At 43.3% G+C, this 21,864-nt stretch overlaps 2 protein-coding genes across 3 annotated transcripts in view; one reads left to right on the top strand and one right to left on the bottom strand.

The window, feature by feature from the left end:
- The first annotated feature begins 659 nt into the window (after positions 1-659).
- Ddx20 (DEAD-box helicase 20) lies at positions 660-9,072 on the top strand. The gene is made up of 12 exons (XM_055628923.1): positions 660-708; positions 889-1,238; positions 1,602-1,696; positions 3,317-3,485; positions 4,024-4,138; positions 4,267-4,409; positions 4,531-4,669; positions 4,753-4,811; positions 6,256-6,338; positions 6,654-6,759; positions 6,859-6,960; positions 7,580-9,072. The coding sequence occupies exons 2-12, from the start codon at positions 938-940 to the stop codon at positions 8,746-8,748; spliced, it is 2,481 nt and encodes an 826-aa protein (XP_055484898.1). The 5' UTR covers positions 660-708; positions 889-937; the 3' UTR covers positions 8,749-9,072.
- Positions 9,073-11,188: 2,116 nt separating this feature from the next.
- The window catches only part of Kcnd3 (potassium voltage-gated channel subfamily D member 3), a 225,835-nt gene continuing 215,159 nt past the window's right edge, over positions 11,189-21,864 (bottom strand). The window contains exons 4-8 of one of the 2 annotated variants that reach the window (XM_055628938.1): positions 20,028-20,129; positions 19,593-19,682; positions 18,087-18,143; positions 16,755-17,002; positions 11,189-16,097 (exon numbers count right to left, since the gene is read on the bottom strand). In XM_055628938.1, coding sequence (XP_055484913.1) covers positions 15,896-16,097; positions 16,755-17,002; positions 18,087-18,143; positions 19,593-19,682; positions 20,028-20,129 — 699 coding nt within the window. In that variant the 3' untranslated portion in view covers positions 11,189-15,895. The remainder of the gene's footprint in view (positions 16,098-16,754; positions 17,003-18,086; positions 18,144-19,592; positions 19,683-20,027; positions 20,130-21,864) is intronic. The other variant, XM_055628947.1, reaches the window with a different exon arrangement.

Raw genomic sequence — 21,864 nt, 5'->3', positions numbered from 1 at the left:
CTTAGGAGAAGGAGAGGAAGAGGACAAGGACGAAGAAGAAAAAAGGAAAACAGGAAGAGGAGGGGAAAGGAGGAAGAAGAGAGCCAGTCAACTAGGCTAATCAAGCAAGGGGATAGTGATGGGAATAACGGGAAAGGCGGGGGAGCAGACAGTATGGGAGTGGCTTAAGATTTCAAGAAAGACCTCTTTGACAAGGTGACACGCGAGCGGGTCCAGAGGAGGGGAAATTGGTGCGCTAGCTGACCGCCCGAGGTCGGGAGGAAGGGTACACAACAGATGCCTTGAACCGGAGACGTCTATTAGCCTATTGAGAGAGCGCTCAAGCAGACGCCAGGACTTAGCCGTCCAGTTGAGGTTTCCACTCCCCGCGCACCGCACAGTACTAAGTGGCTGGGGCGCCGCCGTGACAGGGCTGTGCAAACGTAAACCGGGTCTTGCTGTGCTCCAGGGGCTCTGTCCGCGGGCGCCGAGGGAGGGTGGGAAAGGGGGCGGAGCGCGAAGCCTTCGGCGTGGCCGCGGCCGAGCTCGACCAGGGCAGCCGACCCCACTCGGGGCGGCGATCGACACCCGAGCTACGTCACAAAGCGCGCCGAGAGCGCCGGGTTCCGGAGCTGCGCAGCGCGGCCCGTCCGTCAGAGCCGCGAGGGGCGGGCGGAGCCCACGGCGGGCACGCGACGCCCTCTGCAGGCCGCAGGCGGCAACATCCTGGTAGCCTCCTCGTCCCTAGCTCTTCCTGCCTCTTCCTCAGGCTTTTTTTTTTTTTTTTCTTCCTTCCCAAGTGTGTCAGCCTCCGACTTCCGTTCCTTCCCTCCACTTCCAGGCCAGGTGTGTCCGTGTCTCCTCCGGGAAACTGACAATAAAGTTTTTTTTTCCTCTTCTCGCTCCCAGGAGCCTCGCCTCAACCCTAACTATCGCGAGATCTGGAGGCGCGGCTACCATGGCGGCGGCGTTTGAAGCCTCGGCGGCCTTGACAACCGCGGAACCCGCTATGGCGGCGGAGCGTGTGGCCGCCCCGGTCCAGGCTGCGGAGCCGACTCCCGGCTCCCCGTGGAGCCTGCGGACGGCTCACGACCTCGCCGGGCCGCGGACGCGGACGGGGGACGTGGTCCTGGCGGAGCCCGCGGACTTCGAGTCGCTGCTGCTGTCGCGGCCCGTCCTGGAGGGGCTGCGGGCGGCCGGCTTCGAGAGGCCCTCTCCGGTGCAGCTCAAGGCCATCCCGCTGGGGCGCTGCGGGCTCGGTGAGGACCCGGGCCAGCCGGGGGAGGGAGCGGCGTGGCCCGGCCGAGCTCCGGGTCCGCGCCATTGCGGGATTCTGTGAGGCTCTGGGCGCGCAATTGGATTTAAGGATGTTTAAGAGTCTAGCATGGAGCGCACGCCGAAGAAGGTCAGCGGTAGAGACTCGGGGACCAAGGGGCTGGAGAAGTGGTTCAGTGGTTGAGAGATTCAGGGATCAAACACGCCTCCTGAGCATTTGAGAGTCAACTAAAAATACAGGTGACAACTAGGTGGTCTTAGGAGAGGACCTGGTTATTTCTGATAGCATATTGGTATCTAGTTGCTTCAGTGAATCTAGCTAATTATATATGTATTTTCTCCCTTAGATTTAATTGTTCAAGCTAAGTCTGGCACTGGGAAAACTTGTGTATTCTCCACCATTGCTCTGGACTCTCTTATTCTTGAAAACTATAGTACTCAGGTGAGTTTAACTCAGGATCCAGAGGGGGGGATTGTGTAGCACTCGGACTCTATTGAGAGTCAAGAAAAACTAGTGACTCCTCCAGATGGTTTGATGAAGGGGAGCCAAACCGTATGTAAAGACCCGAAGTAAAGTGATGGTAATGTCGTTGAGTTGTGGCCAAGAATATCACCATTAATATTTTGAATTTGGTATTTTCTGTAGTAAGCACATCTTGACTATTTATTTGTTAATTAAAAATCATTATGCGGTTAAAACATCCTTTAGTGACTAGTTAAGGCTTAGACATAGAAGGTAGATGTTTTGGTTTATATACTATGCTATAGCAGAATTTCAGGTGTTTTCTTTTTTCATAGAGATCCGCCTGCCTCTGCCTCCCCAAGTGCTGGTAATACAGGCATGTGCCACCGTGCCTGGCAAATTTCCGGTAGTTCTTAAAGCCTTTTGTATGTATTGTATTGATCTCTTATTTTGTAAGTTGCCTTGGCATGGCTTTAAGATTGTCCTACGAAAATTAGTGGATTTGGGTTTAGGGGATCATTTGCTTCAAAAGATTTGTTCAGCCAGTATTATGAATAAATACTACAGTAGGGATTAAACAATGAATTCGATGTGACCCTCACACTTTCTTCTGGAGTGTAGTAGTGATGGCCGACTTTTTAAAGTTCAAGAAGTGACTGTTATGAGGATGGATCTTCAGTAGTGGTGTTTTTAAACCCAGGATTCTTGTATTTGTTGTCTAGGAACCTTTTTGAGCTCTATATCCACCAAATCCTGGGGATACTGAATATACTTCTTAAAAACAGTAGCTAGTCAATTTGCAGTGTAGGGTGTGTTTGAGAGTTTTGGCTTGTGATACTTGGCAGCAGACCAAATCCCAAACCTAAGTAAAATTCATATTATTATTTAAAGTCTTTATATTATTAAAAGTATATATGTGTATATCAAAGTAACACCACATGATATTTTTTTTTTATAATTGGAAAATTGAGAGAAAAAGGAGAAAGTACCAAAAAAGTCCCAAATCTGTGATTTAAGGGACTTTTAAAAATGTTTTAATTTCATAGTCTCTCTTTTTTAAGCAGTATGTTCTTCTCAGGGAGTTATATTGCATTATGTATGTGTGTAGCTCGTAAGGCCTTTAGAATCTAACCTTTGGAGTTAGCTTTGAGAGAGTCCTCCTAAAATATAAGTAGCCTGGCAGTAGTGGCACATGGTTTTAATCACAGCACTCATAGAAAGCCACCTGCCTTTGCTTCCTGAGTACTTCCATCAAGGGCATGCGCCATCACACCCAACCTAGTAGGTTCTTAATAATTGTTAACTGAATAAAATAATGGAATATTTTCTCTTGTCTTAAAACTCATCTTTTAATCCTGGTGTGGTGGCACTGGAGGCAGTGGAAGTGGCAGGGAGATTTCTGTGAATTTGAGGTCAGTTTGGTCTACAAAGAGAGTTCCAGGACAGCCAGGGCTGTTACACAGAGAGAAACCCTGTCTTGAAAAAACCAAACCAAACCAAGAAAACTCATCATTTAAAATGAAAAGTAGTGTATCATACAATGAATGTATCACTCACATGTATTCCTCCGACTTGTTAATGTTTTTCAATTTATTTTAGATTTTGATATTGGCTCCCACAAGAGAAATTGCTGTTCAGATACATTCTGTTATCACAGCCATTGGAATAAAAATGGAAGGGTTAGAATGTCATGTTTTTATTGGAGGGACTCCTTTATCACAAGACAAAACCAGACTTAAAAAGTGTCATGTTGCTGTTGGCTCTCCTGGTAAGTTTTTAACACCTGTTGGTAGCTGAAGTTAGGAATAGAACAGTAAATGTGTCAATAGGTAAATAGAAGTCTTTAATGATAGGAATAATTACTTTCACTAGAAATGAAGCACATTAGACCAGGGAGACAAATGGCTGGATTATCAACAGACTCTCCATTGTAAAGAGTGTTTGAGAATACACATAGGTCAGGCTTCTGAGATGGAAAGTGACTTTCAGGAAGCCTGTCTAAGCCATTAATTGAGGTTTTAGTTGTTGTTCTTTTTGGTAATCTGTTCACAAATCAGTCAGAATCAGAGTTTAGAATTTAGTACCAAAACATTTCTGTATATTGATAGCAGTAATGTTTGTTTACTTATCCATATTGGTGATGAAAAGGGGGGTAAAAAGAATGGATTCAGGTAAGATGAGAATTTAAGATTGTGAGTGTACACTGTGAGGAAACTGAGCAATAAAACCTGTGAATAAAAGCAAATCAAAGTACAGATTTGATATGTCATAAATATTTCAGATTTGGTTGTTTTCCTGGCATATAGGTAGAATTAAACAGCTCATAGAACTTGACTACCTGAATCCGGGCAGTATTCGTCTCTTCATTCTCGATGAAGCAGATAAGCTTTTAGAAGAAGGCAGTTTCCAGGAGCAAATAAAGTAAGAAAGCAAACCTGAGAATAAGAAGGTTGCACCAAAGAGTGTGTTTGTCTTTAGCTTTTCCAGGTCATTACCTGGAAAATTGCTGTCTGCATAGTTTTCATGGTGTGTTTTCCTGCATTTTACAGTTGGATTTATTCTTCGTTACCGGCCAGTAAACAGATGCTGGCAGTATCTGCTACCTATCCTGAATTTTTGGCTAATGCTTTGACAAGGTATATGAGAGATCCCACTTTTGTAAGATTGAATCCCAGTGATCCAAGTCTTATAGGTATGTATAGACTATATTACCAGTTGTGACATCCTGTCTAATTGGCTGTTACCACATAATAGCTGCTGTTGGAATTCACCAGATGTGTTTGTCTTAACTGGGACTCTTGACTTCTTTATAGGTTTGAAGCAGTATTACCAAGTTGTCAATTCTTACCCTTTGGCCCATAAGATTTTTGAGGAAAAGACTCAGCACTTACAGGAACTTTTCAGTAAAATCCCATTTAATCAAGCCTTGGTGTTTTCTAATTTGCACAGCAGGTAATATAACTTAATCTAGGGAACTTAAAAAACAGAACAGGCATGAGACAGTACATGAAAGTCGTAAATCTTTTTCTTTGTAGAGCTCAACATTTGGCTGATATCCTTTCTTCTAAAGGTTTTCCTACTGAATGCATTTCAGGCAAGTTCACATCTTTGTTTTTGTTTAATATATTGTCTTGAAACCTACCATGGCAAGAGAGAAAAACATCTTGAATTGTTTTGAGAATGTGAAGTTGCACTCCTAATAAAGGACATTTAGATTTATTTTTCATTGGAATTTGATGTCAGTCTTCTGGGTTTTTTTTTGGGGGGGGTGGATTTTGTATGTTTTGTTTTAAAGGAATATCTTGGTCTATAGTAACAACTTAGAAAGCGATCAGAAACACTTAAATTTGAGTTATATTTGTAAAGAGCTTAATACTGTAAAACAAACTTTATATTCATCGTGTTAAGACATTTTGTTTCTTCATATAATCAAATAATTATTAAAATGTTAAAAATTAAGCAGGGTATAGTGTTGCACAGACTCCAGGGGCTGAGGCAGCAAGGTCATGGGCCTAAGGCCATATGTGGTTATGTTAAGTTTTAGGCTTGTGTGGGCTGCATAGCAAGACCCTGTCATAGAAAACAAACATGCTAAGAATAGCTGAGTTTTGATTTATCTTCTCTACTCTCAGACTTAACCTTTTATATGTACGTGTTCTCCTATGGAGCTATACCTCTGGCCCTTGAATTCATTTAATGGTCTGTGTGGAAGGCAAAAGTGACTCACTTCATCCACAGAGCTTATTAATTGCTGGATTAATAGAAAAGATTTAAAGGAATTTTTGATCAGTGAGATTCACTCACTGATTATTATGTAGTGTAATTTTTAACTTGTTAGCTGGAATATGCTCACTATGAGGAACTGGGGAGACCGTTTCCTAATATGCTGATAGCTTAACTCTGGATCACATTTCAAAACCAGATTTGTGGGCTGTAGAGAAGACTCAGTGTTAGAAGCACTTCTTGTGCAGTCACTTGCACAGGAGTTTGTATCCCAGCACACACAGAATAAGCTAAGTGTTCTTGCTCCTAGGGATCTGGTACTCTCTCCTAGCTTCTGTGTGCACAGTCATGCACAGTTCCATACAGTCAGACACACAGACACAGGTAAACACAGACTTAAAAAAAGATTTGCAAATAGTTGGGAAGAACATTTTTTTCCTAAGTGTTTGTAATGTCGCCATTTAAAATAGATTTTTGAATTTTAAGTTGATTTTATAAACCATACTTTGAAAAATACTGACTTTAGATTTTAGCACTCAAATTTGTAGAGGACAGTTACCTAGTTGGTGTATTTCTTTAAAGCATTAAGATTGGGAATTAAGGTTCTTGCTTCTTGTGGACTTAATAAATATATTTTAGCTTAATTTTTTGTTGCTGTTTTTGAGATGGGATCTTACAGAGTCTAGGCTGGCCTTGAACTCTGGCTTTTTCTGTCATCAGCCTCTTGAGTGTTAGGATGACAGCTGGCAAGCATGTGTCACCATACCAGCTTGCTTAGGTGTTTTAAAATGACTTTTTTGGGGGGTTCTTTTTAGGTAACATGAATCAGAATCAGCGCCTTGATGCCATGGCTAAACTGAAGCAGTTTCATTGCAGAGTCCTCATTTCTACAGATTTGGTAAAGCTCCTGCTCTGTTTGGGTGACTGTGGGTCTTGACATGTATTGTTATCAGATTGCTGTCCTATCTTATTAGGTGTACCAGTGGGTACCAGAGGTAAAAATTATCTTTCCAGTTCTGGGGAAAGTGCTTTCTTAAAAGTGTCATTAATGCTTAATTGTTTTAAATAGTTTAGTCCTAGTTAGTCATTAGAAATATATTTCTTTTTCCTCTGAATCCTAAATATTTGCCTGCTTTAAATTTGGGTTCTGGTTATACCAAAGAGCATAGTGTTCATTGGTAGCCATGCTGTAATTAATACAATTTTCTTCAAGACTTCCCGTGGGATTGATGCGGAGAAGGTTAATCTAGTAGTTAATCTGGATGTACCGGTAGACTGGGAGACGTACATGCATCGGATTGGCAGAGCTGGCCGTTTTGGTAAGGAAGTTTAGTGCTTTAACAAGAAAACTGATGTGAAAAGGTACTTGGACTGTTATTTCTATGGAAATGAGTTACTATGTCACTCTCTACTCTTAGGTACATTGGGACTGACAGTGACGTACTGTTGTAGGGGGGAGGAAGAAAATATGATGATGAAAATTGCCCAGAAATGTAATATCAACCTTCTCCCTTTACCAGGTACATGTTTCTGTTTCTTTTTGACAATCTTTTACTAGTAGTATTACTTTATTTGAGGTAGGATTTCTCTCTATAGCTCTGGCTGTCCAGGTTGGCCTTGAACTCAGAGATCTGTCTGCCTCTGCCTCTAGAACGCTGGGATTAAAGGTATGTACCACCCATGCTCAGCTTCCATGTGAGTCAGAAGTTTTGACATTCTTACAGATAAGCGTAATAAAAATAATAGCACATAGTGCCATTGTGTCTACGGTATATATGTTAATTCATTTAATTGTCACCACAGGTCTGTGAGGTACATGGTATAGCTAGCTAGTCTGTGTTTTGTAGATTAGGACATTTCAGCATAATTTAACATACAGATTAAGTAAAAGTGTTAACAACTGATGTGTAGAAAAGATTACATGCTAGCTCTTTGACACATGAAAAATATTCATTAGGCTTTGCAGTTTTTATTTATTTTTTAGACAGAGTCTCACTGGCATGGTACATGATAAGTAGACCAAAATGGCCTCTAATTCACAAAGATCCATCTGCCTTTACTCCCATAGTGCTGGGATTAAAGGTGTACACCACCATGCCTGGTCTGAGAATTTTAATTCTTATTCTTCCTTTTCTATAGATCCCATTCCTCCTGGCTTGATGGAAGAATGCTTGGATTGGGATGTGGAAGTTAAAGCTTCAATGCATACTTACAGCTCACCAAGTATACCTGTTCAGTCTCCCCAAAAGCAAGTTCAAAAAGTAGAGAGAACCTTCCAGACTCAAAGAACTCCTGGTAACCAAATGTCTTCAACCAGAAATACTTCTGTATCTACACTATCAGCCAAATCAAAACACAGTAACAAACAAAAGCTTCCTGTGAAAAGCCACTCAGAGTGTGGAATCATAGAAAAGGTTCCACCACAGGAGTTGGGCTGTACCATACAACTGGAAGAGCAGGTTAATAATTCTGTTCAGACCTCTGTTGAGGACTCCTCCTCCTCCAGTAACAGCCAGCATCAGGCCAAAGATGCCTCACTTGGCTCGCTCCCTAAAATTCCTTGCCTATCTTCTTTCAAAGTCCATCAGCCATGTACTTTGACTTTTGCAGAACTGGTAGAGGATTATAAGCACTATATTAAAGAGGGGTTAGAGAAACCTGTGGAAATTATCCGGCACTACACAGGACCTGGGCCTCAGACTGTGAATCCTCAGAATGGTTTTGTGAGAAACAAAGTTTCTGAAGATAGGACACAGATGTTGGTGAGTAGTAGCCAGTCTGGTGACTCAGAGAGTGACAGTGATTCTTGCAGCTCAAGGATTTCTTCCCAGAGCAAAAGCAATAAGTCTTACTTGGAAGGCTCTTCTGACCCTCAGTTGAAAGACCCTGAATGTACTCCTGTGGGTGGCCCTCTCTCTTTGGAACAAGTTCTGAATGAAAATGATACCCCAACTCAGGTGCAGTATCAAGAATCTCCTGAAACCCAGGCGAAGGCAAGGCATAAAGAAGGAGCTAGCCAAAGATCGAAGCAGAGTCGGAGAAACCTTCCCCGGCGTTCCTCTTACCGAGTCCAGACAGAGCCCCAGGAAGAGACTTGGTATGACTGTCACAGGGAAACAAATTCGAGTTTTTCTGATACCTACCAGGATTATGAGGAGTACTGGAGAGCATATTACAGAGCATGGCAAGAATATTATGCTGCTGCTTCCCACTCTTACTATTGGAATGCTCAGAGACATCCTAGTTGGATGGCTGCCTATCATATGAATACAGCTTATCTACAAGAAATGATGCGTGGCAACCAGTGATGTTAGGATGTGCCTGAGATTGTTGACTGTCAACGGATAGTTTGATTTGCATTCTTCTTCACCTAGAGCAAGTGGGATATGGTGGCATTTTAGAGGAACTTGAAAGGACTTTCTACTGGGACACAACTATTTTTCAGATTATTTTGACTTGGTCCAGGAATACTTTTTTTTCAATTTCATCAGATTTGGAAGAGAATTTTTAGAACTTGGATCTAAAGATCCCAAGGTGCCACTTCATGTAGGCTGTTCCCAAAAGAAACCCTTAAAAACATGACATATGTGGCATCCTTTCTTTAAAAAAATAAAGTTAAAATTTGAATGTAATGTCAGTTTATTCTGTGGAGTTTCTTAAAAAAGGATTGCACACATTTCTGTATTGCTGCCTCATGAAAAGTTTTTCATGCTAGATCTTCAAGGTTCAGGCAGGAAGGAATGTTTTCTTCACATAATCTCTTTGGAACCATGGTTTGTGGTAAAATCAGATGAAAAGAAAACTTGTCCTGGTTAAGACATTCTATCACTTTTAAACCTTGTACCACTCACGTAACCTCTCAGAATCCAGCTTTCTCAATAAAATAAGACATTGGATTAAACTTTTAAGGTTCTTTGAGAGATTTAAATTTTGTATGACTCATAATGAGAAAGTATTTTGTGAGAAGGATAATTCAGATTTGTAAAGAGTCTCTAGAAGTCATCTTCAGTCCATTCATTACCTGTAACCAGGTTAAGCTTGAATTAGGTGTTCAGTATATTACATGCAGAGATCTTGGGGAAATCTCCTTTGTATAGTTTTATCTTTAGTTTTTCTAGGTTTGTGTGTGTGTGTACGTGTGTGCATGCATATGTGCACATGCATATATGTCCACAGAGGCTCGAAAGGGTGTTGGATGCCTTGGAACTGGAGCTCAAAGCAGTCGTGAGCTGTCCAACATAGGTGCTTGGGTCCTCTGAAGAGCAGCAAGTACTCTTAACCACTAAGTCATCTGTCCAGCCCTCTTCTTGAGATAATTATGAGAACATAAGTTACTGCTTTGGTGACTTCTTAAAAAAAACTGTCTTAAAGGTAAACTTCAGTTCCAGAATACTAAAAATAATTGTGAAGAAGAATGATCATGTTATGGGTTGTATCTAAGATAAAGGAATGATTGAGGGCTTTTTCCATTTCCCTTTAAATATAAAATAATCCTAAATTTTTTCATAGCAATTGCAAACACCTTTGTCAAAAGGCTCTTGTCTTGTTGGGGCAGAATGTATTTTGATGTCTTTTGAACAAGTGCATGTGTACTTTTTGATACTTGATATATAGTGCTTTAAAATTTTGTTATAAAGTGGGCTTAGTAGACACACCTTTAATTCCAGTACACAGGAGGCAGAGGCAGGTGGATCTCTGAATCCAAAGCCAGCCTGGTCTACAGAGTGAGATCCAGAACAGTCAGAGCTACATTGTGAGAAATAAAGGTTTTGTTTTTTTTTTTTTTTTTTCATATTTTAATTTTGTCTGTACAAGTCATGATACATGGGTAGAGGTCAGAGGATAACAACAAGAATCAGTTGTCTCCTTCCATTTTGTAAATCTGGGAATCAGAGGCTTTACATATTGAGCCACCTTCTCCCACACAGTGCTTTTAAATGAAAAAGAATTGCTGACTGCAAGAGTTGCTGATTGTACAGTTTCCAGTTTTCCTTCAGATAATTTGAGCTATGGGTCTTTACTGACACCTAGTGGGTGGTAAGGATGTGAGCATTAGTGCTTAGAATGAATTTCATGGTTCTGTAGAACCTTTGGACATACTGCCCCCCACCCCCTGCCCTTTTTCTTGCTTTCATTGATCGGGATCTGGTGGTTGTGGAGCATGAAAACGATTTAAATTTGTGTTGTTGCATGGCAGAACAGGAAAATGCTGCTTCAACAGAATTCTGCTTCAACAGAATTGTTAAGGTTAGGGTAGATCTTCAAGGCACTTAATCCTGGCCCACCACAGTCCCTTAAAATCAAGAAAAGAACTGAAGGGAAGAAGTCAAAAAGTAACTGATGTAAAGTCACAGACGTGATGAGCCAGAGCTTGTGTTTCTGTTGCCTATCAAAAATTTTTACTCTCGATAGCATTTACTATTGTGTATGTGTCGTTTGAGACCTTGATCTAGGTGGAGCAAATATTAGAGGATGGATTTTTGTTTAGCTGTCTCTTAGTCTTGAAGTGAGAGCTGTAGACAAATTCAACCCAGTGTGCTGCTGTTAAAAGTGAATTTGCCTAGGCAGGCAAGAGGCTCCAGGAAATTGTAGTGGCATCTTTTATGTGGAAGAAGATGGGGTCAATTAGACGAGACCTTTACACCTAAGATTATGTCCCTGCTGGAGCAGGCTGGAAAGCCTTCCAGTGTAAGGCAATACTTCTGGAAGGGAAAGAACTGTTAAAAGAAACTCTTCTCACGCCAAGGCTTGTGGCACATAGTTCGTTTAATCCAGATTGGATACATCAGGTACAGCAGTGGCACAGGACTCAATACTGTAAATGATATACATGTTATAACATATGCACTACGATTTCAAAAGAAGACAAGAAACTTAAGAGCTTTTTCCCCACAGAAAGTTTTCATGTTCATCTTCCTGCAGTTTTGTACAGTATATTTCTTTGCCATTGTGATGTTGGTAAGCAAAGCCCAGTAATTATACGAAAATAGAAAAGAACACACTTGATGTTTTTTACAAGAACATTAATGGGAGCGCATGACCTCTAAGGAAAACATTGGAATGTCTGGTTATCAAAAATATACCATCCCTCCCACCTCCCTGGTTTGTAAAATAGTCCATTGGTCCAATGACTCCCCCAGGACTTGGGTCTGTGTCCTGCACTGGCTAACATGTCATCAGCCAGCATAGTTTAAATAACCTGCTAAGATAAATGTTCCCACATCTGATGAGAAAACATAGAATATCCTGAATAAAAAACAAGACCCATAAGGAACCCCTTTAAAAAGCCATTTCATTTTTCAAAGCCACTTTCCCTTGGTTCTAATGCTTTTCATGATGCTGTTTGGGCTCCAAGTGTCATGGGTCATGACAATGTTTTTCCTTTATCCTGTATTTTAAAGCTTTGCAAGTAATGATAATTCATTAGGAAAACAGGGAAAAGTTTTTCATGTTCCTCTTAAGTTGGTTACCATGCCAACTAGCATGAAAGGGAAACTATTACTTTAAATGAACAGTATTGGGATCCTTCTGCCTTACTTAGTTACCTAGTAATTGAAGTGAGGGAGCCTGAATCACTAGAATCCATTAATAATTTCAAATCTAATGCTAGCTCAATTTCAATCACTACTGCTATTTTTAAAAAGACAAGAAAAACGATCTAGGCATATAATGCTCCCAGGTACTTTCCCCTACCTGCATTCTGACAAGAAAATAACATGATCCTGAACTGCAGAGAAATCAAAACAACTGTATAAAGTCCTCAGCAGTTCTGTACGTGACTTTTGTCACCCATGGATCATCTTTTACCACCCTCCTTAACATCTGGTTATAAACTAGTAATGTTTGGTTGTTGAGAATATCTACTGGTCTTTTGAAAGGGGTTCTGTACAGTTAGTCCTGAGCTTGAGACTAGTTAGGTGGAGTGGGAATGAGGGAGAAATAATGGTCTATTTCTGGAGGTCCTGCTACTTCAGGAACGCTTCCTTTCCCCTAACCAACATTCTTGAAACATATGACCAAGCCTTAGAGCCATGGAGCAGGGTACAGAAGACACTCCTAGGACATGATGTCTAATCCTGGATCAAATCATAATTCTGCCATTAGCTTGCCATGAACTTTGGATGAGTCATTCAGTTTCTTTGTGCCCATTTCTTTTCTCGGAATCAAGGATTTACTAGGGTGACTACCTTCACAGAGAGTGGTGAGAAGCAACGATATGCTTTGAAATGTCATTGTCCAAGCCCCCTTTTCATTGAGGAAAAATCTTGGACATTCCCTTGTTCATCTATTTCTTAGAGAATCAATCACCCATAGCTGGCTCTACCCAAGAAATGGTGGCTTCAGAGTCGATAATTTGTACTAATACAGTCAGGTGATTTCCTAGAGCAATATCAAGTTATGTTGACATTTACACATGAGTGTCTCTAGTTATGGCATGGCATCTTTGATGGTTCTTGCCCAACATATTAACTCTGAGAGGCAAACGGTGTGTTGACTCTCCTACCCCAAATCAAATCCAAAACAGAATCCCTCGTCTATCAAATGATTACATTACCTTGAGGGAGTCAAGTTCTCTGGGTCCCGGATTTCTACAGTGTAAAATGAATTAGACATTCTTTAATCTTCTCTGGTATGCTCGATACTATATTTTCCAAGTTATTTCCATTTATTATTTGAATGTAGTCGTAGGCTTTTTATTTGCTGTCCTTTTAATACCTTCTCCCCCAGTGCCACGTAGGGTTGAAAGGAGGGGCGGAGTGGGGAATTTTCTGTTATTCTAACATGGTTTGTGCACCATGAGTCATTGCACCAGAAAGCTATGGGTCTATAGAAGAATCTGATAGCCTGGTTCTTCGCCTACTAACCGATAAGTCAGACTTACTAAGGTGATCCAGCAGCACACTTTACCCCTGTGCATACTCACAAATACCCTTTAGCAGATATGGCTGTGAGTTGTTTCATTGGGTTGTTATCTTTGAGCACAGGTGAGCTGGGTCCCTTACCTCTTGCCAAGACTGCAATGGGGGAATGAAAATGAAGACAGTCTAATGATTATTTTTAGGAACTGGTATGATATAGACTTTGGAGATAAAATAGAAGCAACACAAACAGTTCAGTGAAGTCAATAAAAAATGAAATTTTGGGGGACACAGTTTTTAAAATATTTCTTTTCATGAGAACCATAATATGCTGTGTTGGTACACTATCCAAGTGACATGGAGATCCTTAGTTGAACTGGTCATCATTCTAACCCTGGCATGACTTGTTCCGAAAAAGAATGATGGTTTGTATGTGAATACAATGGTGTTTCCTTAAAATCTGTATCCTTATCCCACTCAATTATTAGGAAGTATCATGCACCTAGACATTCCTTTGTCCCATGGTCCATTCTTTCAACAGAAAGATCCTTTTCGACTTCTTTGCCTACTTGCTACAGTTGGGTCCAGCTTGGCTCTATGCCTTGGCTGATAAATTGTATGTGAAGTTACTGATTGCAAGAACCGCTCCATTCCTATGATAGGGGAAATTCCGAGGCTAGATCTAGGAGAAAGGACTGTCAGTGGCCACTGAGGAAGAGGACAGGGAGACAAAGATGGAAAGAAGGGCCCTTTTCTTCTGCCCTTCTGTTCATTTTCTGGTTTGATACCACCTCAAAAAACCTGGCTTCCTCTGCATACAGGGTCACTGGAGCTGGGGCCATAGAAGCTTTCAGTCCCCAGGATAGTGAATTTCATCCTGTCCCGAGTAGAGAGATTTTTGACTTGGAAATGAACAGCTTATCTGTGAGCTATAGAATGGATAAGAAATTCCTCAGCAGCTCGTGTGCCTCAGATCCCAGTCTTCAGAGACTGCAGTAGACAGCTGCAGCTGAGAAGGGCAGGAAACAGCTCTTGTCACTAATCCTGGAGGCCTACTTGCTCTGCTGGAAGGGGTAAAAATGATTAGGAAGATTCCACAAATACTGTTCCCAGGCCCACTACAGTGACAATAACTTGAACAAACATACTATCCACATTTTATAGAAGGAATCTCCACTCCCTCATTTACGTGGAGGTCATCAGCATACCCATGCTTCAGCTATCTTCAGAGATGAGGCCTGAAAATGACTCAGACTTCAAGGTATCTTTCAGACCAGGCAAGAATCATCTAGAGCCTCTTACTTGCTTTGAAATATCCTTCATGGGGCACACAGGCTTAACCTTCACGGCCTTTGTATAGGAACCGCCTCGGGCAGTAAGTCAGGGTGTCATCCCATCGTCCTCACTTGAAGATGCTCATGGAACCTCTTAGCAGAGCACCGCCTGGGATTCATGGTGCATCTGAAAGGAGGGTACATAGCAAGGTGCCCTGGAGCTGTGGCACTGCGAGCCTGGGTGCTTCTGTCTTCTCTGGGGTATTGCAGAAACGACTGCTTTCTAAAGTTGCTGTTTCCGTTTTCAAGACCCAGTGACCATGCCTCCCCTCACCCTCAAACTGCAAAGACAAGCAGTTCCAATCAAAAGGGAAGCACCTCTGTTCATGTTGTAGACTTACCTCACCCTCAAACTTGCCCCACTTGGCTTCCTTTCTTTTCTGTATTTGCATTGACTCGGCCTGACTCCCAGGCACAAGTCTGCAGTACTTGGCAGTGACAGAGAAGGCTTTACAGTCCATGGTGAGACAGATGATTGGACACAGAAACAGCCAAGGTGAAGCAGATAGGTACAAAGACAAAGGAGACAGACGGACGGAGCAGAAGGTTTGCTGTGTGGTTGCTTGACAGCTCTGTGCAGGTCAGCTGGGCAGTGAGGGCCCAGCTAAGGTGACCTCACTCATCCCGGGAATGGGGAGAGATCTTAGCAGTAACTGAGCCTAAAAGCTTTTGCTATAAAAGGAGAAAAATAAAAACCAACCTCACAAAATGCATTGTTTTGGTTTAAAGGTGTTGGGTCCATGGAGAAAAACATTTCACAAAAATCCATTGATGATTTTGTTTTCCACCTTTTCCCATGAATAAATATTATCCATTAAGATCCTTGAAAAAGGTGCTTAAATACACAGTGTTATATTTTCTTCCTGTTTGCATGTGACGACTCGTCCTCTGGGCTGCTCTCGGTCTTGTGTTTTCCTCACTGGGGTCTCCAGAAACAACTGTTATTTGGTCTGAGATGCCCCCTCCAGGCCCTGACCAGGCAGGCAGCCTGCATCCTCTAATGGCCCATCCCCTACCCACCCCTTCCCTTCTTCTGGCCCCAGCAAGATGCAATGTCACAGGGCTGTGTCTGCACTAGCAGCGGGATCCTTGGGTACCCTTTGCTGCTTCCTTCCCTTCCAGGCACAAGTCTCAGTGCTAGGGGTGCAACAGGGCAGGCAGAAATAGTGGGAAAGGGGGAGGGAGTGGTCCCAATGGCCACCCACCAACATGCCAGCCCCTTTTACTGCCCACTACCCCCTCGGGCCCTCTGTCCAGTGGTTTTACAAGGCAGAGACCTTGACAACGTTGCTGGCTATGGAAGGAATGTTCGTGTTGGGGCCTGGGCTGGCAGGGGGTGGCCGACTTTCTCCCTCTGGGGTTAGAGCTGGGGGAGTGGGGATGCTGATGATGGCTGTCGTAATCTGGGATGTTTTGCAGTTTGGTCTCAGTCCGTCGTCTGCTTTCAAGTTAAGGCTGGAGCGACTGGGATAGAAAAGAGTGAGTTGATGATGGTTCCTGCTTGTGGGTACCTCAAATCTTCCTTGACCCCCGTGTTATTTTTTCTCTATGTTTTATCTAGGGCCCTTGATCTCTCCCTTTAATAATCAGCTTCTAATTGCCACTCTATTAACAATTATTAAATCACATGGATAGTACTTATTCCCAGCTCTGTGGACTCATCACATGTGATGTTTGCTTTCCCCAAATTCTCTGCAACTTATTTGGAAGTAACAGGAAATGGCTTACATATAAAAAGAGATGAGAAAGAAAAGTCAGTCTGTGATTCACAATCAGCTTGGGATAAGCCATATACATCACACAGCTGAGAAAAGCTTGTCCTTAGGAAAATGATCATAGCCCATCTTTTTCATTTCTTTTGGATTCTTCTTGAGTCCCCCTGCCCCCTCCAGCTAAACCCACTTCTGACCTCCACTGCCACAGTATCATCTAACAGCCCTATGAAGACCCTTGGATTAACTTCCATACATGAGAAGGAATAGTGGGGAGAAAGCAGAGGGGTCCCATGCAGTAGATAAGGGAAGCCACTAGGGGACCCCCAGGCTCTAATGCTGAGATTGTTTAATTCTGGAAAGGGAATGACTCAAGACTTTGGGGGTGTCAGGAATGGAAGCCACCCACCTGGTGGTGAGGGAGGGCTGCTCACTGCCCTGGATGTGGATCGTGCTGAGCTCTTGCATGCTGCGCAGGCGGGTGGCTGGCAGGTTAGAGTTGGGCAGGTGTGTGGTCTTCTTGCTACGGCGGGAGCAGCAGGTGGTGGTGAGGCCCGAATGGCTGGACAGAGAAGGACTTCTGGTGGACGGATAGTTCTGCATTGAGCTCTCCATGCAGTTCTGCTCAAACATCTGCTCATCAATAAATTCGTGGTTCTGTGGGAGGAAGGAGAAAAAGTGAAGAAAAAGAAGGGAGGGAGAGCTGAGCCCCAGTATCTGTATGGCTGTCTGTCTATTTGAGGCCTTTAATGAAGGACCCCCCAGATGCCTAGATTATAGGTAAGTGTTTGGGAAGGGTTTCATATCTACAGGTGTCAATGTCAAAAGAATCAAACTGACTTCCCTGGCCATGAGACTGGGCAGGGACACCATTGTTAAGTCATTATGTGCCATATACTTTGAGGAGAAGGGGCACAGAGGACACAGACACACTTAGTGGCATCATCAGAGCTAGAATAAAAACTTTCTTAGTAAGCTCTGAAGCCACTGAATATGAGTCTTCTAGGTCACCTTTGCACATCTGATGTCTCTTACAGGTGTGATATAAGTTTGTAAACATTTTGGACCCTTTAGAGAATTGGAGGGGCATTGCTCTTGAATGCAAAGGGGTCAAACTGCCAGGGATAAAATTTCTTCTAATGGTTGTTCTTTTTTCCTGTTTATAGCATATGGATCTATACCTGTACCTGGCAGTGCAGGATTCCCTAGGTCAGGTGTAAACATGGGAAAGAATGTTAACAGTGTGCTGACTATTTAGGTCATAAGAGTGGCTTGTCACTAAACCCAGGACAATTGGAAAATGGTTGCTTGGATAAGGTGACTAAAACTCTGTGGCATTGACAGTATGGCTAAGGCTGTCAGAGTGAGGAGAAAGAGAAATAAAAGAACAGAGTTCAGAGAAGGGTTCCCCTGACAGCCAATACCAGGAATTTCCAGGAAACTGGGAAGGTAGCATAGAGATGTATGTCACATGGGCATTCCAGAGGAAATTAACCTTGAAGCTGAGTTCCACTGCTCCATCTAAGCCCCTGGGGAGGTCAAAGGAAAGAGTGGAGAAAGAAACTGCATAATTTGGGTGCAAGAATAGTAGAAGACTGAGCTGGTACTGGGTGTGACAGCAGAGATAGCATAAGCCAGGAAGAATCAGTTGCACATGCAGAAAACCAGACTAGGGGTAAGCAGAGGAGATCCACAGACTCAAGATTCAGAGAGAAGAGCAATTAAATTTATAAAGTTATACCTTGATGGTGGAGGTTCGTACAGATAACAGGGGATCATCCACAAGATAGGACAACCCCTACAGGACAACATGCCAACAGAAGATAGAAACACCATTGATTGAACATTCCAGCATTCCAGTTCTGACATCCCAACTTCTCAATCCCAGCATTTCATGACCCCCCTCCCCAAGTTCAACATTCCAGCCCTTGTTCCAGCATTCTGCTTCCCTTGTCCCCACATTTCACCCCATTGGTTCCAATAGGAGCCTGCTTAACCCAACATTCACTCTTTCCATACCAACATTCTCCTTTTCCTATCCCAACATTCTACCCCCTGGGTGCCACATTCCTTCCCTAAAATCCAGCATTCCAATAACCTGACCTTGCAATCAATCCAGCATTCCCTCAGATTCAGCATTCCACCCCTTCAACACCAGCATTCCACCTATTAATCTCCCAGTGCCAACATTCCAGCCCTTCAAAACTCAGTGATTTCTCCCATGTCCTTTTAATTTAAACATTCCACCCAGCACATGCAACTTGGAAAGGGCAGTGGGGTCTGGGCCCATCCCATTGGCAAGCTCAGTGTCCTTGGGAGAACTTCCAGATATGCATATATAGTTTTTGACCATAAATGCTGAAACTTGGGTTTGCAGAGCACTTTCTTATTTGGAAGATCTCATTCCGTATCCATTTTCAGTTCAGAGTAAGGGGCATCTAGCATCTGGGAGGCTGGTTATAAGCTGCTAGGAATCAGTAAGTTCCTTTTCAGAGTGTGCTGAGCCCTGACTCTAGGCTCTAGGGTACTTCTGGAAAGGAGCAGGGAAGACACTCACATCAGCTGTCCTATTCTGTCTTTTCCCACCCTACTGTTCCTAACACTTTTTGCCAAGGGTTCTGGGTTGGCCCTACTGCCCTTCCTTTCAGGCTGTTGGTAAGGCACAAGCATCATTCCCATTCCAGCTGTGGCACCCTAAGCCATGATTTCCATTAGCAATTGCCCTTTCACAATCTTAACTCCCTACAAAATTGCAAGGTTACTAAGTGGGTTTGGGACTCATAAATTCTTGGCTAAAGAAAAAAAGATACAGATTACCTTCTTCATTAATGCAGGCACAAAGAGACCCATGGATGGCCTCAACCCAGCTACAGGGATGGGACAAAAAAATTTACCCCCTTCTCTACTGTCCTGTGTAAATTCAGCTTGAGTCTTGTAGGGCGATACCCATCAGAACTGAGGAATGGAAAACAGAACTCTCAACCCTCAGTAATCAAGACACATGGCTGGTGTTAGGGAAAATGGGAAGGCTATGGCAGTGGCCTCTTCTCTTCAGGACATGGCTGATCTCTCACTCTGGTGGCCTGGCCCCACCCCTTGGCATCTTCATTCTGGGGGCTGACAGACCTCGTCACTACTTTTTTGGAATGGAAGGGGACAGACTAACTCTTTGGCCTAGGATTATAATGTGAGTACAGCCTTGGGAGGTCAGGGATGAGGCAGGAGCGGGCAGTAGGCTGGAACTCACAGTGGTCTTTTCTAAGCAGTGTAGCAGGTGGTGGTGCTGGCTCTCGATGAGTGAGGTGGCCTTGCTCATGTGCTCCTCTTCTGGGGTGCCCTAGGGAGAAAAAAAAAAAAAAAAGGACTAAGTACAAAACTCACGTCTTCTCCTCTCTCCAGCCTCTTCGTTTCTTTACAGAAGGTAGAAGGGCATGGGGAAAATCTTGGTAAGCCATATTAAGGCCACCATAAAACATGCTTGGCCTTGGGCTGGGGGCCCTTGTCAACAGCTGGGTAATGGGCAGCAGTAATAATCTTAGGAGAGAGATGTTGATGGGAACATTTGGAAACATGTCTCCATCAGTGTCTAAACTAGGGCTTTCTGGGGAGCATTGGTACCTGTGGATGAGCAAACAAGCCTATTTCTGTCTTATCTCCTCTGCCAGGTTTTTTGGGCACTTACTGTCAGCTCCAGAGCTTCATTGAGGAGCCCATTGCGCTTGCTGTGCAGGTAGGCATTGGAGCTTCCTGTTTTGGCCACACGGATCCTAGCAAGGCGGGCTTTCTGTGATTGGCAGATAAAAAGAGAGGCGATAAGATACAAGAAGAGCAAGCCTGGCAAAGCCAGTGACAGCAGCTGCTCCACTGAGGCTGGTTTCCCCAGCATTGTCTGATAAGGGAAAATGAGCCTTTAGCCTTATACATCTCTGTATATAGACCCTGAATGGATCCAAGGTCTATGAACCCACTTTTGCAATTTAGCCATGGTCAGGACTCTAGGAATCTTCATAAATCTTTAGCCTGGGTGGAGTCTTGGTTGAAGGAACACATTTTCAAGCTCTCTCTCCTGACTTTTTCCACCCAGTATTGCACAATGTCATGTGCCATTCATTTACTTCCTTTCTCTAACAAGACTGTAGGGTCCCTAGAGGACAGTGTGGGTTAGCTGTCCTGATTCTCTCCTGGGTTCCAGTGTGATTGGTTCCCTATGTGTGTAGGTATTAATTATGAAAAAAGGCAAAGAAAGCAATGGTTCCACCAACCCCTCTTAACTCCCGTGTCTATTTTCTAGCACTTCTCATTAGGGAAGCATAGGGCTTGTCTTGCTACTGTTTCTCTCCTATGCTAGAATGTAGCTTCCCTGAGGGCAGAAAGATTGCTCTGTTACCAGGAGGCTCTCTCTTTTTAAAGAGACGAGTTTATAGGTGCCCAACTGACCTTGGGAGTAGATGTACAAATGGATGTCTCAATATATATCTATGCTGGGCACCGAAGTGGGAAGAGTATAACATACATAGAGGTGGCCTGGTGTTTGTAGATGGCAGAAAAACACATTCCAATAAACCACTTTGGCTTTCCCTACCACAACTGAAACCTTCCCTGGGAAAGCCCTCAGCAGAAGCCCAATCCCCCCACCCCCCCATAGCAGGGTTGCATAGCCTCTTGGGCCAAGCTCATTTCACTTGCTGGCTGAGGAGATGGGAGGGGCTAGCCATACAATATATGCTGGCTGCTCTCTTTTTCTAATGACCACCAGCCATGACAACAGTATAGCAAAAAGAGAGGAATGTGATGTCTAGTCTGGGACTGGAGGAAAGTCCTGGCTTAGCGTTCGTAGACTGGGCTCTATAGATCTAGAAGCAGCTCCAAGCTGTTGCTGTGAGAAGCAGAAGAGCCCATGAGATTCATAGTCCTAATCTGGAGGATCCACTTCCCGCCTCTGGATGCATCGACATGTAACTTGAACCTGGACTCTGGCAGAAAGGGTCTGGGACATTGTGGCAATTTTCCTTTCTTGCTATCCTCTCCCAACCATCCTGCTTGGGTTGGTTCATCTGCTAAGAGAAGCCATGGGCTGTCAAGAGAATCATAAAGGATATGTCATGATCCCTGTCTCCTGGGAACTCCCCCACTGGCCAGTATCTTCTTGCAGAGACAATTCAGCTCTTTTCTCTGGTCTTTGAGTATGGGGAAGGGGTTAGAATCTAAGTTCTAACAGGAGTGTCTTCCTGTAAGTCCAAGGATGGTTACTCCTCTAGATGGAAAGAATGAAAGGGGGGGCATGGGAAAGAAAGGCCAATGAGTCAGTACTGTCACTCTCCATTTCTGAGAAAAATAAATTCATTCATTCATTCATTCCACGTCTAGGATGAGTCTGCCCAGGAAGCTTGCTGCAACCCTCTCATGGCCAAATGTTTAGAGGCAAGTAAGTCCCTCATAGTTCATAGAGTTGGCTGCTGTCGCTTTGGGGGAAGGCTAGGTGTTGAGAGCTGCATATGGAAATCCAATTGTGTCAAGCC

Source organism: Psammomys obesus, unplaced genomic scaffold (assembly GCF_907164565.1).
Source record: "Psammomys obesus unplaced genomic scaffold, mPsaObe1.curated_primary_1811, whole genome shotgun sequence".
NCBI lineage: Eukaryota > Metazoa > Chordata > Mammalia > Rodentia > Muridae > Psammomys > Psammomys obesus.
The sequence above is the reverse complement of the archived record's forward strand: the minus strand, read 5'-3'. Positions and strand labels throughout refer to the sequence as shown.